At 41.0% G+C, this 17054-nt stretch overlaps 1 protein-coding gene across 1 annotated transcript in view; it reads left to right on the forward strand.

The window, feature by feature from the left end:
• Positions 1 to 16413, forward strand: part of LOC119725928 — a 35444-nt gene extending 19031 nt beyond the window's left edge. The window contains 19 exon segments of the mRNA XM_038197545.1: positions 305 to 346; positions 1070 to 1198; positions 1890 to 2000; positions 2696 to 2818; positions 3240 to 3353; positions 4850 to 4999; positions 5633 to 5749; positions 6850 to 6984; positions 7356 to 7464; positions 7917 to 8063; positions 9122 to 9193; positions 10547 to 10618; positions 11155 to 11226; positions 12077 to 12145; positions 13206 to 13764; positions 14096 to 14279; positions 14282 to 14644; positions 15451 to 15728; positions 16021 to 16413. Coding sequence (XP_038053473.1) covers positions 305 to 346; positions 1070 to 1198; positions 1890 to 2000; positions 2696 to 2818; positions 3240 to 3353; positions 4850 to 4999; positions 5633 to 5749; positions 6850 to 6984; positions 7356 to 7464; positions 7917 to 8063; positions 9122 to 9193; positions 10547 to 10618; positions 11155 to 11226; positions 12077 to 12145; positions 13206 to 13764; positions 14096 to 14279; positions 14282 to 14644; positions 15451 to 15728; positions 16021 to 16248 — 3074 coding nt within the window. The 3' untranslated portion in view covers positions 16249 to 16413.
• The last annotated feature ends 641 nt before the right edge of the window (positions 16414 to 17054 follow it).

Consider the following 17054-nt stretch of genomic DNA (forward strand, 5'->3'; position numbering starts at 1 on the left):
CGGTTGCCTTGTGTGATTTTGTCGTAATTGTTTGGTCAAGTGCTGCTTCTGTTGCATTGAAGTCATTGAATATTTGGTAAATATGGAGCATGTGTGAAGTGCTGTCGACAGGCAAGCGGCAGGTAAAACCAAACAACTTTTTAATGCTATGTTGCCTTAAAACCACTAAACCAATTTCAACAGTGGTATGTAAATTACTCGAGCAAAAAAAATAAAAGGCCTTCACGCAGTGCATAAAAAAAAATTACAGGCACACCTCTTGTCCTTTCACAATTGCATTTTGTTAATTTGTTCTTGTTTTCAGATTTTACCCAACCTGCATCCATAGGCGATTTTGTTGGACAAGGTAAGTTTGAAGCCAGACTTTGTTGTTTTGAAACTAGACGAATCAAATCTCGGCTTCATTTCAGATTGGGCAAATTGGATATGGAATCATTTACAAAACTTGCAAGCAACAAATAAAATGGATACACACCACGGTTCGGCCTGATCCCATAAAATGCGATGTGTTTTTGTTTTAATGGAACGTAGAACTATATTAGGACCACGGTTCCCCAAACTCTGGATTCTAAAATAATCACCTGTAGTCGAAGCCGGGGAGGAAGCCAAAGTTTGTAAAATATGTATTTAAGAGACAGGTGGGTCCAAATTACTTGGTTACGGCAGGAAATAAGCCTCTGTACTGATGACTTCACGCTTTGTTTACGTGTGTGCTTTCCTATGGTGCTTAATGGACCGTGGGCCCCCCACTGGCTCCATATGAAAGTGCACATGTAAACAAAGTGTGACGTCATCAGCACAGACTGCTTATTGCACACTCAACCACAGAAGTGGCTGCGGCGTGTTTGTCATTTCCAGCAATAGCCAAGTATTTAGGACGCAACCATCTTATATTGTGATGTCGTTGTTTTATTCGGCGGTCGACAAGCAGATAATAGCCACGATGTGTAATCAGTGATACCAATAATAAGCTTGCGAGTGACAGACAGAGCAAGTGCTATAGTTGAGTTCCTGATATCCGGGTCTGGTGTCCTGAGTCGTACGTACGTTATAATTTGTTTCCGCGCAGACCATCCACGCCAGTGTCCGCAGCACTTGTTTCAGTGTTCGACGGGGGAATGTATTCAGAGAATCTTTCTTTGCGACTCGGCTGCAGATTGCTCAGATGGCAGCGATGAGGGCGCTGTCTGCTCAACAGGTGAGACAGCAACCAGACTGACATTTCTTGAATGAATGAGGGAGCTCTAGCGAAACCATGTTAGAAGTACATGTATATTCAGGTTTAATTGAAGATTGTCAGGCTAACAAAAGTTTATCACATCAGCTATAACAAGTAAATGGAAGTGGTACACCGCGTTCGTTTGCTCAAGGAAACAGCTGCCTTTTACAAGTGTTTAAAAACTTCTACAAATAACGTTCAAGGAAAGAACGTATAGTTGTTGATAAAAGTGTCTTTTTAAAGTAGTTTCGCACTGCTGATGCTCTGCAGTACAATTTTAAGACGTACATATTCACTCTTTCATATTTCACATGCGCAACTTTGGAACTTATCAATTATTGGATCACCTTTGCTTTTTATCTATCTGGAATTACAGAAACTCTTAAACATTCTGCAAGTTTTGACGGCAACTAAGGGTGAACTATTTGTATAATGAATTTAAACAGTTGTAATTTAGGCCTTCTGTTTAGCCTAATATTCCGGTCTAAATAAATTCATAAGATGTACATCTCACTCGGGCAGGTTTTGTAGTGAAACTGAAAGTTAAATTGTAATTTATTGACGAACTTGTTTAATGTCATGGATAGGTAGGAAGTATGGCATCATGCAATGAAGGGTTGGGCAAAGATTGAAACTAATTTGTCTTTGCATTGACGTTGTGTTTTTTTAGGATTGGACTACGCACGGTTCAAGTTTCAGTGTGAACCACGAGAGGTTTCAGCCTCACTCGTCTGTGATTTTATTCAGGATTGTGACCACGGGTCGGATGAGCGCAACTGCCGTGAGTACAAGGATAGTGTAAACCATTGGATTTTTTTCAGAGGCTCATGAGGGACAACTCTTTTTGATTTTTTTTAATTTATTTTTTAGAGTGAAGTTTGCTCTTTTGGAGTACTCTCTAAATTCCAAAGAGTGAAATTAGGGACAAGACGTTTTAGAGTGAAAATCAGTCTCACATTCGATTGAAATAGTGTGAAAAATGAACCACTCCAGACGAAGCTCGAGTGAAAACCTTATCTTTACGATTGAAGAAGTTTCACTCTAAAACGTCTAGTCCCTAGTTTCCGACTGTGGGAGTGAATCTTCACTCGAATTGAGTGAATTTTCACTATTTGGAATTTAGAGAATAGTTTTACACTATGGCCTTTATTGAAAAAACAAACACTCATAAAATGTGTTTAACTTCTACAGTTTTTTAGAGCCATATGAGGAACAGCTTCATGTGATTTTTTTCACGCTTTTACATTTAGAGATGCCTAAACATTGAGCGCCATTTGGATGGCTGCAACAAGGATATATATTTTAAGGCACGGTTGTAAACAATCCCCCCATAGGTATTTTTCTTAAGTCTTGCGTAACATTTGTTGGTTTGTTTGTATTTTAGGAATCAAATGACTTGTTCTGAAGCAATAAGAACTATTCTTGTTACTGCCTTTCTCGGGCTGACATAAAAAGGTTTATTGTTTTCGGTTGCAGTTCGAGCCGAATGTGACACGACTCAGTTCCAGTGTCAAAACGGCCAGTGCATCGATTTAAGCAAGCGATGTGATTTGATTAATCCCTGCTCTGAAGACACGTCCATCGAGGGCAATGGTTGCGGTGAGTACCTCAGGGGCTCGAAACATGTCCGTATGAATGAGGACGGGCACCAGCCTATAAGATTTTCCCGATATTTTATTGGTTGCTGCGCTCGGTGATAATTCTTCCTTGTACTCTAATTTGATAAAGTTCACATGTATGCGTCAATACATATTAATTATTTTGATCTCGCATCGTTTTTCCTTGATCTGAGCTTTAACACCAAGTGCGCTAGGTCGCTATTGGCCAATTACATACTTATCCATCAAGATGAACAGACGCCGGAACACAGTATACACTAAGCTTTCTACAATGCTGTGGATGGACATTATATGTCCACTCAAGGCCACCACAGCTATCTGTTTTTTTGTTTGTTTTTGTATTGTTCTGAATTGACCTTGGGCAAAATATTGAATTTTGTTTTTGTTCATTTTACGGTTAGAGCTAATCACTGGCGGATTTCAGTGTTACAGCTCCCGATGGATACCGATGGAGCATCAGTGCGATAGTTTCCCAGATTGCGGTGGTCTCCACTACGAAGATGAGATACCTTGTCGTAAGTTATTTTTTTTAAAGAAGCCCCTTTTGTTATACACTACCCCTTGCACGTATCAACTCACGAACATCTGCATATTATGCACCAAGCAGAGGATAAGCATTAACGTTGTTTCTTACTTTATACAAAACAAAAATTGTTTAAGTACATGTATATTAATTTAGGCACAAATAGTCCATCTTATAATCCCATTCTGGCGCGCAAAAACGAAGGCCCCCATCCATTGCCTAAGCATCGTGCGAGATAAACTGTCGCAGTGAACAAGACTAGTGTCAGGATTTTTCTGTGGGTAGGCGATCAGCATAATTTAGGTCGTGTTTTGTTTAATTTTGTTTAATAGTCATATTGCTACCGGACAGATTGATTGACTGCCTGGTTGACTGACTTTAATCCGGTTCGTTAAACTTTTCCATAAGTATATGCGTGCGCATCACTGATTTCAATCGCCCATTGGATAAACACTGAAGTTGTGTTAACTGCCGCTGCCAAAGGTTCCAATGCTACTTAATGTGCCGTGGACGTGATTTAAACTGAAGTCACGTCACACTAACGAACTGGATACTGACTGTTACTTGAGTTAGACCGGTTGCCTATCTTACTAAATGTCACTCGTGGCTTGCACTGATCTGGGGTGCAACTAGACTTGCTTAAGTATGTTATGTAGTACCTTCACCACATGTTAATTTGTATGGTACCGTTTTCATTTAGATAGTGGATATATTGCCGGAGGTAATGCCAGCAAGCTAACGCTTACTAAAGGTTTGCCGGCGGCAATCCATATCAACAGAGGGCGCTGTACTCTCTAAGATAGGGCTGAATTATAAGATTATTAAATTACCAGTTGAGTAGCACACTTGGTATTGTGGATAAACAACGGCTCTCGTGAGCGGGATGACCCTGGTTTGATCCTGATCCCTGCTGGCGACATTTCTAAGGTTTTTTTCCCCCATTCCCAAAAAAATGAGAATATTCTTCTTTTATTATTTTAACATGTCTCAAACATTTTATTGCAGAGTAGTACATTTTCTTTTTCAAATTTGAGGCTCTGGAGGATTTTTTTTTAAAGGGAAATAAAGTCCGAAATTGTAAAATGGTCTGATTCCCATCTTGTGAATACGAAGTTACAACGATAATGTTGGCATGGAGCCAGACTAAAATTTGTCACCGGAAAGTACAAAAAAAACCAGTAACTGCGCATGTTCAGTGCATATCCGGCAAGCTAACGTTTACTAAAGGTTTACCGTCTCCGGCAAAATATCCACTGCCTTTCATTTACCATTTCTTATGCAAATTGCCCATCACAAAGCCAAATGTCTCTCGAGGTGTGGCTTACTAAGAACATTGTGGTAAAACCAGCCCCTCAAACTGAAACACTGAAACTAAACTTATATGTTCACAGTATGAATAATGTTGCATGCAATGGGTAACAAGTCCACTGGAAGGCAATAATGCCTTTACCTGTATTTGCATTTTATTGTTTTGATGGTGTATCCTAGAGGACAAATATGTGGCTTCGTGCGAGTCCGAAAATGTTATTCCGTGTCGAAGCGGCATCTGCGTCGACCAGAATCACACCTGCATCTATGATTTTGACCGACATGGCTACATCCAAGGCTGTCGCGACGTCACACACCTTAGGGACTGCGGTAAGTGTTTGCAAAGAGGATACCTTGTGGAGACCTATGCATAAAACAGAACAACATTGCAAAGATCTCCACAAGGCGGTTTCTAAAGCTGCATAGGTCTCCACAAGGATTCTCCAAATAGATATATGGATTTTACTAAAAAACTATAGGTGTACTAATCGGTCGCAAATTAAAATGGTTTATCACTGATAGGGATATTCGGTCGGAATTTCAACCCAGGAAATGTATTCTGTTTAAAATAAGAGCGTTTTGAAAATAGCTTTCGACCCTCTTACCATTTTGTACACGAACAAAGCGATGTCCCCCAATAATACAAATTTGAGTAGGTGTGTTTTCTAGATCGAATTAAATTTCCTTGAAAATCGTTGACAAATACAAACAAACGGAACTATTATGAATGTAAGCTCTGTCCATGTGCAACCATTTTTGTAAAATGAGTTTCTGCCGATTAAAAACAAAAGATGCTATGTCAGAACGTGCTATTGTTACAAAAGAGAATTGTAACCGGTATCAACTGTAAACGTTTACAAGTTAAACCTGCTCATATAAGCTTTCATTGTGTAACAAATTATAATCCGTAACCAATAGGCAATTAATGGTGATTTGCCTTTACGTTTTGTTTCTTTTGTTCAGAATCGTTTCAATGTCCTGAGATGATGTTCAAGTGCCCGGATTCCTACTGCATTCCAATCAGACTGCGATGCGACAATGCGTTCGACTGCCCGAATAAGGAGGATGAGAAACAATGTGGTGAGAACGAGTACTGACGAGGGTTTACTGTTAAAAAAAAAAAAAAAAATCGCATTGTTCCATGCAAAACACCTACACAATTATGTACGTGACGGTGTAGACGTGTACTATTATTGTGTCTAAAATGAATTTATTTGTAGTTTTGCTGTGCGCGAGTTATTTTCAGGTTCACTGGTGCAATGAAGTACGTCAATGCTTAATCCGCGTTAAAACGTCTAAAAAGTGTAATCTAATAACATTAAGGAGAAATTCTCATCAACTTGTGCACAAATAATAATCCGACTTTCCTGACCCCCGACCCCAATGTCTCTTATTCCTACCCCACGATTTTCGGGGTTTTTTTCTCGGTTTTTTGTTTGTTTACTTATTAGACCATAAGCAATCGATCTAGCCTGTCACGCGCAATGTGGGAATCTGGGTAAATTCGGAATTTGCACAGGGCAAAGTTGGAATTCCAACACTGCGCGGCAAAGCGCATCAGATTAACAAAGTTCCCATTTTTCCCAGGTTTAGTAGTAGCACAATGAAGAAATGGTAATTTTAATACCCTATACTATATCAATTACATGAAAATTGACGACAATGTCCACTTTGACTAGGTTCAGTAGCAGCGCAATGTAGGAATAATTGTCTCTATGCAAATTTAACTCCCATTTTTATTGAAAATTTAATCAAAATTTCGCAAAATTCCCACTATTTCCAGGTTCAGTAGTGGCGCAATTTTAGGAATGTTACCAATAGGTAATTTCAACACCCCTTATTTAAAACGAATGCATCTAAATTTGGTGCAAATTTTCACTTTGACCATGGTCGGTAGCAGGGCCATGAAGGAATGTTAACAATGGGCACTTCGACCGTTTGGCAGGGGAAAGTATGTTTCTGTGTAAATATTCGCCTGACAATCATCAAACTACTTTGAAAAATTCCTACGATTGTCAATATATACGTTTTGGATGCATTCCTACTTTGCCGGGTAGTATAGGAATTTCCACACTCAGTGCCCAGCCGGACAAAGTGGAAATTCAAACTTTGCGTCATTATAATTGATAGGAATTTGGCATTAGGGAGACATCTTACATTTGTTTTTGTTTTTTTGACAGACGAATATATTTGTCCAGGGGCCTATCGGTGTCGTAACCACGCACAGTGTGTAAGTCTTGATCAGCTGTGCGATGGGAAATCTGACTGTCCTGGGCATGAGGGTGAACGAGGTGGTGATGATGAGCTGTTCTGTAGTAAGTTGAACCAAACTACTAAGTGCATATTTTTGCTTACCATGATGATCATTAAAAAATCAGGGACCGATTTCATGTTTCTGCTCGAAGAAACAGATCCAGCAAAAATGTGTAAAGAGAACATTATGTATCCGCCAAAAATGTCATGTTGTACTTTTGTTTCTACTGATACCCCCCCCCCCCAAAAAAAAAACACTGCTCAACAGAAGGTATCAATTTGCACGTTCAACTTTTGAGGGGAGTTTGGTGGTTCCAAAAAAAAAGGAAGTTAATGCTTTCGTGTAGGTATGCCTTCCTATAGGCATCATAATGTTATTTCGCTTTTTATTATTTTATGCTATTATTCATGTTTCATTTTATTTCATTCCCAGATGTTAGCTGTCCTGCCAGCTGCGAGTGTGTTGGTTTATCATATGTGTGTGAAAGCACGGAATGGGGACCCGGAGCAGCCAGCACGATTTCAGCTAAAGTTCGTCAACTGTGAGTCTTTCTAAAATAAAAAAGTTCATGACATTTTAAGTTCAATAAAGCAAGTTGCCAAGTTCACCAACCATTCTTCGATGCCTCGAGACTATTGATTTGCATTCCGTCCTCAGATGTGTTTTCACATAATTTGCAACAGTTTTCAGAGTATCACACCGGCTGGCAATGTTAAGGCGCTATTGGACTTCAACGCAAGAGGGCGCCAAAACGACGCACTTTCAGTACGGCTTGAACAGACTTGAATCAAGGGTGTTTTTTTTTGTCGTAGAATCACAAATTGCGAGAGAGCAAAAATTACAGTTTTCGAATCTTCATATGAAAACCGTGATTTCTCTGGTATTTCAATTGAGAAAATGGCGTCTTTGCATTGTCCTTATAATGGTTACTCTGTCGTGATTTATTTTAATCACATCTGCACTGTCGTTATGTCCATTTTATTTTCGGACCAGGTTTTTGAACTCAGTGGCTTCGATCGGTGCAGCATCAAATCTGGACAATGGATCGACAAGACGAAAGAGGGACCAGATTCCTGCGTCTGGCACGGTGATGGATAAACTGTTTCTGAACTTCAGCCATTATCCCCTCTTGGTGGACCTGTAAGTGCTGCCATGAGCTGACTAGTGATTGATTCGTGACGTAACTTTTGCAAGCTCACTAATACTCATTACTTATTGTTGTCACTCAATTCATTGGTCCTCCACCCCTTGTGCTTCATAATGCACTGGGCTAGTACTGAACCAGCCATCCAACCATTCCCTCTGATTTGGTTACAAATAGTTGTCTACATAGTCCAACCTTTCTGCATGAAGTTAGTCGAGTACAAGAGAAGTAAATCGAACTATGTTAAATCATGGTCCCCGCTCGAACTTGCTCCAAAGCTTTTGATTCTGAAGCAAACATCGCCCTCTGTTGTTCCGGAATTCGTAATAATCGAAAAGTAACATCGTTTTAAGTGTAGTTGGTAGACTTTTATCTCCGTATGTGAAATTGGAAGGGCGGGTACCAAGCCATGTCAACCCGATCCATGGAAGCGTCGATCAAGAGTGGAATAGGAATAGGAAACGCAGTATCCATTATGTTACTTATTTAATCAGAGAAGTTGTGCGATATTTTTTTATTTAATCGTAAACGTATTCGTCAGTTTTTCAAGTAACAAAATCTCTAATGGCAGGTTGTTCTTCACACTGTTTGTATGTTATTATCCCACAAACTGGCGAATGGCATTCGTTGGTACTTGTCGGACACCTTACATGAGCTGGTTACCAGCGAAATTCCGTATTCGTCACTTTGTCAAAGTATGGATTTGTTTGTTGTGACTGATTCACCACAGGCAGGACCGAATCTCAAAATCAAGACAAGAATGAAGAATATTGGCATAAATACTTGAAAGAGCAATCTTTATAAACCCCAAAATAAAAAAAAATCTCAAAATCGCCAAAATGGTCGATTCGCTGGTATGTCAGCTCTTCGACGATTTCATTTAAAATAGTCCTTTACTAAAAGAAATCGCTCTTGTGTTGAATTATTGCCATTTATTTGGAAGTATTTCTCGTTTGTTTCGAAATAATGCATTTTCAAATGTCCTTTTCAGCTTCAAATACTCCTGTTCCTATTTGAAACATGTTCTCATTCGTCGAATTTATATCGGTTACAGGGAGCTCAAGGATAACGGTATAACGGAACTGAGTCCAGGCATGTTCAACAACAGCCACAGCATACGCACCCTGTAAGTACTGTAACGGACGACTTATGCAGCACTTTTGTTGTCATTGCTTTCTTGCGCTAGGGCTCTGGCAGAGGGGCTCCGGCGGCGCGCATCCGACCTGGTTTTTGGGTCTGGCTGGCGCGCACTCCGGAAATAGTCTCTATAAATATGTTGTTTAAGTGGGCTTCTTTTGATTTGTTGTGGCTGAATTAATAAGAGTTTCTTCAGAAGTTGGAAATCCTGTGTGGTGATCCCCTTTTCTTGCGTTTAGCCGGATTCGGAGGACAAGAGCTGAATAGTTCCCGCTACAGAACTAAACAATTGTAATACAATTAAATCAGAGTGCCGTGGCCTCGTGGCATATGGCGCATTAGATTCGGGGTCTGCGGGTTATTCTACATTTAGGTTTGAGTCCAGCCTGCGGCTATGGTGCGTGTGCCCTTGGGCAAGGCACCTTGTCGGTCATTGCTTCTCTCTACCCAGGAGTAAATGGGTACCTGTGAGGGCAGAGATGGTTATTGTGGTTGATTTTAGCTGCTTTGCGCCGACATGACGACGTGGAGCTGAATAATCCTCGTAGAGCTGAGATGGTATTTTGAATGTTTCATTGGTCCGATGAGCATGGCATTATGATGTAGCGCCTTGAGCTCTATACGGATGGATATGTGCATTTTATAAATACGCATCATTATCATTATTGCTGGGGTTTAGGTACATTACTGAATTGCCCATACATGCTGATAATACTCACATGGACGGTAGTACAGTGCACGTTGTCAAATAATCGTATTATAATTTGTCAAGTCACGTGTGCCCTTTACCAACATTGGTGATTCCTGTACATTCTTTAATGTCTGATGGTTTATATAAGAAAAAAAAAAACCCGAATACGTACTTTTGTTTTACCTGGATATGAGTAGCAACTTGATAAAGCTGTCCTTTCCGTACGAGTGTTCTTTACTTTTCCTATCCATCAAAAGTAGCAATTTTATCAACATACAGTTGATCTGTGACACGGTACCTTGACTCTGGAGACATGTGTACAATAGGGAACAAAGAAATTGTATACGTCTCCACAGGGCAATTTGTATAGGTGAAGTATTTTATGTAAGGGATATTAAGTCAAAATTTCACCCCAGGAAATTAAGTCTAGTTATAATAGAAGTATTTTGAAAGTACACTTTCAAACTCGAAAACTGTAGTACACGAGAACAAAGAAATGTCTGCACAAGGATACAAATTGCTTTGTGTATGCATAATGACGTACCAGAGAACCATGCATAACTCACAAAACCTGCATCACAGAAACTTTGGGTTTTTTTCAGAAGGCAACCACTTTAAAAAATGTGTCTCCTTCTTCTATTTTTTTCACAGTGACCTTTCGTTGAACAATATTGATGTCTTACGCAGTGGCACCTTTGAGGGATTATCTTCATTGGAAAATCTGTAAGTAGTAAGGTCTGAATGTGCACGATTGTTATGGACTGAAATATGAAATGCAACTCCAGACGGAGCATGAGAAATACAGCTTCACATTTTCCAAATATGGGCATATTTTTTTTCAATGGGCCAATTAGGCCAAGCTTCCATGTAATCCTCACCCCTACTATACAACACAAGCCTGTAGACTCCCATTGGCTAGACCCTAGCCACTCCGGAGTAAGGAGTGTTGAAAGACAGAAGCAAAGATGGCGGCTGATGCCTTTGTGCAGTGATTGGAGAAAATGGCGGCCAAACCCTCTGTGCCGCTGATCTCTTTGTGTCAACCCCTCCTGCCGCCCAGAGCTCAGACAGGTTGTAAACAATCCCTGACGGTGTGAATGACCTATCTTATGCATGTACAGGCACGCGGGGGTTATTGACCTAGAAACAATGTGGTGATAAAATTCTCCACGTGGCCACTCCGTGTGATTTTTGTTGCTAAGCTGCTCCCAGGGTTAAGAGACATTCAGATTTAAGAATGAAATTGTATTTTTCTGCAGGTCGCTATCAGGCAACAGCTTGAGTAACATTGAGGTTGGAGCATTTGCCGGGCTTTTCAATTTAAAAGTTTTGTAAGTTGTTTTTAGAATTCAATCTCACCAGCGTATGCCGTTGGTGTCGCTGGACACTTACATTGTGATTGTTGTCGTTTGAATATGTTTTTTTATTGAGTTAGCTGACGAAATTCCACGAAATAAAGTATAGATATTAAATCAGCCTTGTGAAATTCCTGTAAACCTAATTAATTCATGTACCTACCTACCTACCTAATTAGGGAGACAAGGTGGATTAACCCTAACCACCCCGATTCCAATCGAAATCCTTCTTCCCATTTTGGCGGATTTTGGGGGACTTGGTCCAGGAGGCCTAGGGTGACTAAATATTGATGGAGCATGACTTGGGCCTAACGGCCTGAAGCAGTGCTAGGGGTATCCGATTGATTTTGCCTATAGCTTCCTGGACCGCTATTGTGACGAAGTCCATGAATGTCAACCAGCAAGTCAAAAGTGATTTCCTTGGATGTCATGCACATTTTTGTATTGGAAGCACAGTAGTTGATTTGTATGCACTTGGTCCAGTTTTAAGTAAAAGACGCTACAGGGAGTTAGTTAAGGAGACATTTCCATGTCTCCCCAATGTTCCAAGTCTTATTTCTTTGCTAAAAAAGGTAATCTTGCTGTTAGGCTTAATCGATTCTTCGTAACGCATAATCCCAAATTGCAAAATGTTGGTAGGGCTACGAAAAGTTAGGTTACTGCTAGGCCTAGTTAATTGTTATGCACAGGATTTTTTTTTTGTAAACAAGTCTGTGGGAATGTATCCCTATTGTATATTTACTGTAATTACAAACTTGCCTCAAAAGTCGTCATAGCACTAATGTATTGCGGCACTTGTAATGTTCTGTTTTGTTGCCTCTTGCAGAGAAATTCGAGACACCAGTCCCATCAAATCCAGTGATGGCTTCGAAGATTTGGAAAGCCTCAAAACAATGTAAGGAATTGACCATTGTTGGTAGAACAAAGAACATAGTCTGAAGGTGAAGTATCGTAAAGAGTGTTGGTAATCAATAAAGGAATTTAGTTCAAACGGAAGGATTGGGGCTCAAAGAATATGGCGGAAACAAAACAAATCCAATCAAATCCACAAAAAGTAAAAAAAGAAAAGAAGTTTCAGACAATTTTTGTCGGGGGAAATAAAGCATATTTTTATTTTCTTTTTAATTTGGAAACCCTCCAAAAAATATATTTGAGTATTGCATTGTGACTAAAACTGAGAATTAAATGTATTTTCGAGCAAATATAATTCTTGGGTTTTTTTTCATGAACATAAATTAAAGGATATTTTATGTGCTGTAAAACAAAACAAATATGTCTACCCTTAATGCCCAGTCGTATCCCTCCACTGAACCGCTCCACCTTCACTTACTCCTCTTTCCCCTTTCTGTTCCCTTTCCTCCTCCTCATACTCCTTTTATCATCCCCCAACTTTTTCCTCAACGATGCCTTCTCCATCCCTATTCCATCCCTTTCGCATCCATAACTTCCCAACCGTGTTCATTCGTTTATTCGTTTTGCTGTCTTTGGTTGAAATGCCAGTCTCAGTTTGTATCTAATGCAGTAATAGGGCGACTTTTCCATAGACCAGTGCACAAACCTAAAATGTCACCTAACCCAAGTTGACCTCATCCTGCCTCCACAAATTTCGGTGTATGTATGTTTTGGACCTCGACGAATCGATCTAGCTGGTTTGCGACACTTAAATTCCTTCTCCTAAGTGTCGTTTTAACAAAAGTGTGACATCAATGTGTTGCCCTCAAAAGGCGTGTTGCCGTAAGGCAGACGCGATTACCGAAATGTATCGCCCGTTCATAGTATTAAGGAGTAATAATAACGTTATTGACATATTGACGTGTTGAAAACAAATATGACGGCTTTCGACAACAGTAAATTTAACATTTAAACATACGTATTTTAGGAAATGCAAAGGCAATAACGCCAACTTATTTGGAAATGTTCAAGTACATGTACTGAAGAGTTTTGCATGTCAACAGAATTGCCAGCAAATACCTGTACTGCTGCGTCAAAGAAAGCGTGGAATGTATAGCGCCAACCGATCAGTTTTCTGACTGCCACGACCTGATCAGCAATAGTGCTCTGCGGTTTTTTATGTGGCTGCTGGGGCTGAGCGCCCTGGCTGGCAACGCGCTGGTCTTCGGAATGCGGATGGTGAACAGGTGTCGGGTGGGCGGTGCCAGGCGGGACGCCACCCCGGTCCAGACTTTCCTGATCACCAACCTGGCTGTGTCGGACTTCTTGATGGGCGTGTACATGATCATCATCGCGGGGGCGGACCTACACTTCCGGAACAACTACGCATTTCATGCTGAGGGCTGGCGGGCCGGCTTGGCCTGCAAGATCGCTGGTGTCCTGAGCATCTTGTCCAGTGAGGTCTCGGTCTTTGTCATCATGCTACTCAGTCTCGACCGCTTCTTCAAGATTGTCTTTCCCTTCCGGTTTGGTCTTCATCTGACATCTAGACGTGCGCAGTGGATGGTGCTAGCATCGTGGGTAGTGGGGCTCCTGATGTGTCTCTTACCTGCTCTAGTCACGGTAACCCATTGTTTTATTATTATTATTATTATGCCCATTTTCAGAAGTAAACGACCGGCGACAAACTGACGGTGTGCCGTTCCTATAAAGTGGCTTATGTCGCGTTTATTTCAAGTTCTATTTACTGGTTTCCACAGCGGTAACTCCAGTAATTCTTTATAAAGTTAGAACCCAATGCATCTACGATACATTACCTTAACATAGTTTGCCAAAGGATTATTCACTTGACAAAATTATATAACGGTTGCTGGGTGTGCTTAGCTTTATCCTTTATCCCGACCTTTTCCGATGTTTCATATTAATGTAACACAACCAATTTTATTTAATGCAGGCTTACTTCACTCACAGTTACTACGGGAGTTCTAGTGTGTGCTTGGCCTTACCGCTGGTACCCGACCTCCCAAGAGGTTGGGAGTACATGTTCTTCCTCCTGGTCGTCAATCTGATCTGTTTCTCGATCATGTTAATCTGCTACGCCGCCATCTTTGTAGCCGTGAAACGCTCTTCGCAGCAGTCCCGGGCAGTTCGGCACAGAACTCGGCCGAGGTCCGAGTGGCCGCCAAGATGGCCCTGATAGTGGGGACGGACTTCATCTGCTGGATGCCGATCATCATCCTAGCCATTCTGGCGAGCTTTGGGCAGGTGGCCATACCCCAGGCTGTCTACGCCTGGATTGCCATCTTTATTCTGCCGCTGAACTCCTCAATCAACCCTTACCTTTACACGCTGTCAAACTACTGGGGCCAGCGGAAAAAGAAGAAAAGTCGGGCCAAAAATTCCTTGATGCTTAATCAAGGCTACTCGCCGTCCCCAATGAACAGAACGCGGAGCTCAGCGCTTGGAATTGATGGCTTTAATGACAGCCAGTCCGCTGATTTCGGTAAGCACAAACCACAATTGATGCAAGACCAATTCATCATAAGCCATTACACATCACCCAAAGTCAGTCGCATTCTTTAAGTTTTAATAGACGAACTATTCAGGGGTATTGCTATTACAAAAGGATGGTTGCTCTTTTCACCCCTAATTCACACCTGACACGGCGATATCGTATTTACAGCACGAGAGATGTTATAAATTATACGCAGCTAAATCTGAAATTGACTTGCAGTTCAACATTTTGATAGTCACAGGTTCAACTTGATGTACATGAAAATTATAAACTCATATATGGTAAAAAAAAAAAAAAACAAGGACAAAGAGAAAGTTGACCCCTAAGGTATACACATGTAATGACTTAAAGGTATAGTCCATCATTTGTAATTTGTGCATTTTGTTCGTTTGAGGCAACAAAAGTGCTCAAAATCTAAAGAAAGGTGCTGAACAACTAACCTGATGAAGTTTCAGTTCAGCTTCAGCTGTATATTTCGAGATGAACAACATTCGTGTGTGCGTCGTGTCAATGCTTGCGCGCGCTTCGCCGAATAAAAAAAACCGAACTACTAACGGAAATTTCCAACTGTCCGTCTACAGACACACCGTTGGAAAGACCCTCTTACGTTGATTTCTCCAAAATGACAGCTTGCAAGATAGAATAATTCACTGGAAGTCTAGTCCCTTTGCTATCTTCCAACCAAGTATGTTTTGAACAATAATTACGTCAGTTATTTTTTGGTAGCTGCAAATGATGGACTGTAGCTTTAAATACTTGTAGGTTTTACTGCTCTTTGGTTTGATTTCATCCAGAGCTGCAGCCGATGCTGAAGATCGTGCTGTCGCAGCTTGAGCAGCACCGGATCCTACCCGTGGTTCGCAAGGAGCCCTCCCATCTCTGCTCGCCTCCCGGGGGTTCCCCACATGGCAACATCTGTGCCTCAAACCAAGACGCTGGTTCGCGAAACTGGAGCCTGACTGAGCACGACGTGACCTGTGTCGTGGATGACGTCACGGCGGCCTTGTCCTGGCTACACGACAACGGCATCTCGGGAATCCATCTGAACGAGGACAGCATTCTTTTGGACAAGGTGAGAGGCGCATCTTTATCATGACCTACCATCCCAAAACAAAATCCATCTATGTTGAACGAAAAACGTCTTTAATGTAACCCAATACTTGAGAAATGACAACACACGAGCAATTCATAGGGATTGCTTTTGTGAACCAAACGAAAGTGTGTAAAACTTCTAGTTATCTTGGTGATCGTGGGTATTAATATTAAAACGAATTGAGCATCCGACTGTTGCACGATTTAGTGTAAACATAATTTAGGGAGTTTGTACCAGCAATTTTCATCCGTTTGTTATTTCTTCGCGATAGGATTCAAATGGTCAGCAGAGGGCGTATCTGCAGCTTCCGCAGAACATCCTGGGAGTAGATGCGCCCACCAGCAAACTGCGAGAAAGTTCGGCCGACATCGGTGTCGAACTCGACAACAAGGCCTTAGAGAATCTGATCGGTCGACTCAGAAACAACGCCAGCCTGGTACCAGACGAGCAGAAGACGCAAATCGACAGCGGCCAACTGATGACCATATCACACTTGTAGACACTGTTGAAATATATTCGTTATCTTGATCACTTCGGCACCATGTAAGACAATTATGACATTAAAATAAAAAGTGGTCCAAGGATGATAAAAACAAGTTTGAATGAGCTGAAATTTCTTTGAAATACTTGTGTGTTACTTGTATTTAACCAAAATACTTGAAAGGTGAAGGTACTTCAGTCTATTTATCTTTGGCTTGTCCGAATCAATTCACCGTTTTCAAAATACATGTAAACGGCACACTGTGGAATCCTTACGCAAAGCTGCCATCGTTCTCAATTTGTTTTGTCCGGCTTTCATTTTTTTTCATTTTTTTCTCGAATTATTGGTGTCTACTCCCCGAGAAAACAAAAGCATTGTTTTGTGTATTGTCATATATGCATGCGTGGCTCGGGTGTTATGTTACAGCACGTTTTGGCCTAAAGTTAAAAGAAAGAAATAGTGCCTGCTGTATTATGCAATTTGGACGATCGAAAACTCGTAGGTAATTACTTGTTGTGAAATTTTAAACTGTTGATATCTGAATGATAACTTGAGGTCGGTGTCCACTTTCAGTCACAATGTGTTAATTGAAAGAGGAATTAACCTTACGTGGAGTCTCCCCTTAAATTTACACATATCTGACCCTTGCTCGGTTTTGTTTCTTACCGCCAATTTGAACCTCCCTGCCCTCAAACGCCAACTAACCGCAGTCCATTCATTCATGGTATCCTTCCGGCCCCAAATAGCCATTAAAACCACATAATTGCCCTTTGAAGATCAAGACTCTTTCATTTTGTCAGCAGAGGCGATCCATGGCAATCCAT

The sequence above is a fragment of the Patiria miniata genome, unplaced genomic scaffold, assembly GCF_015706575.1.
Source record: "Patiria miniata isolate m_02_andy unplaced genomic scaffold, ASM1570657v1 HiC_scaffold_1, whole genome shotgun sequence".
NCBI lineage: Eukaryota > Metazoa > Echinodermata > Asteroidea > Valvatida > Asterinidae > Patiria > Patiria miniata.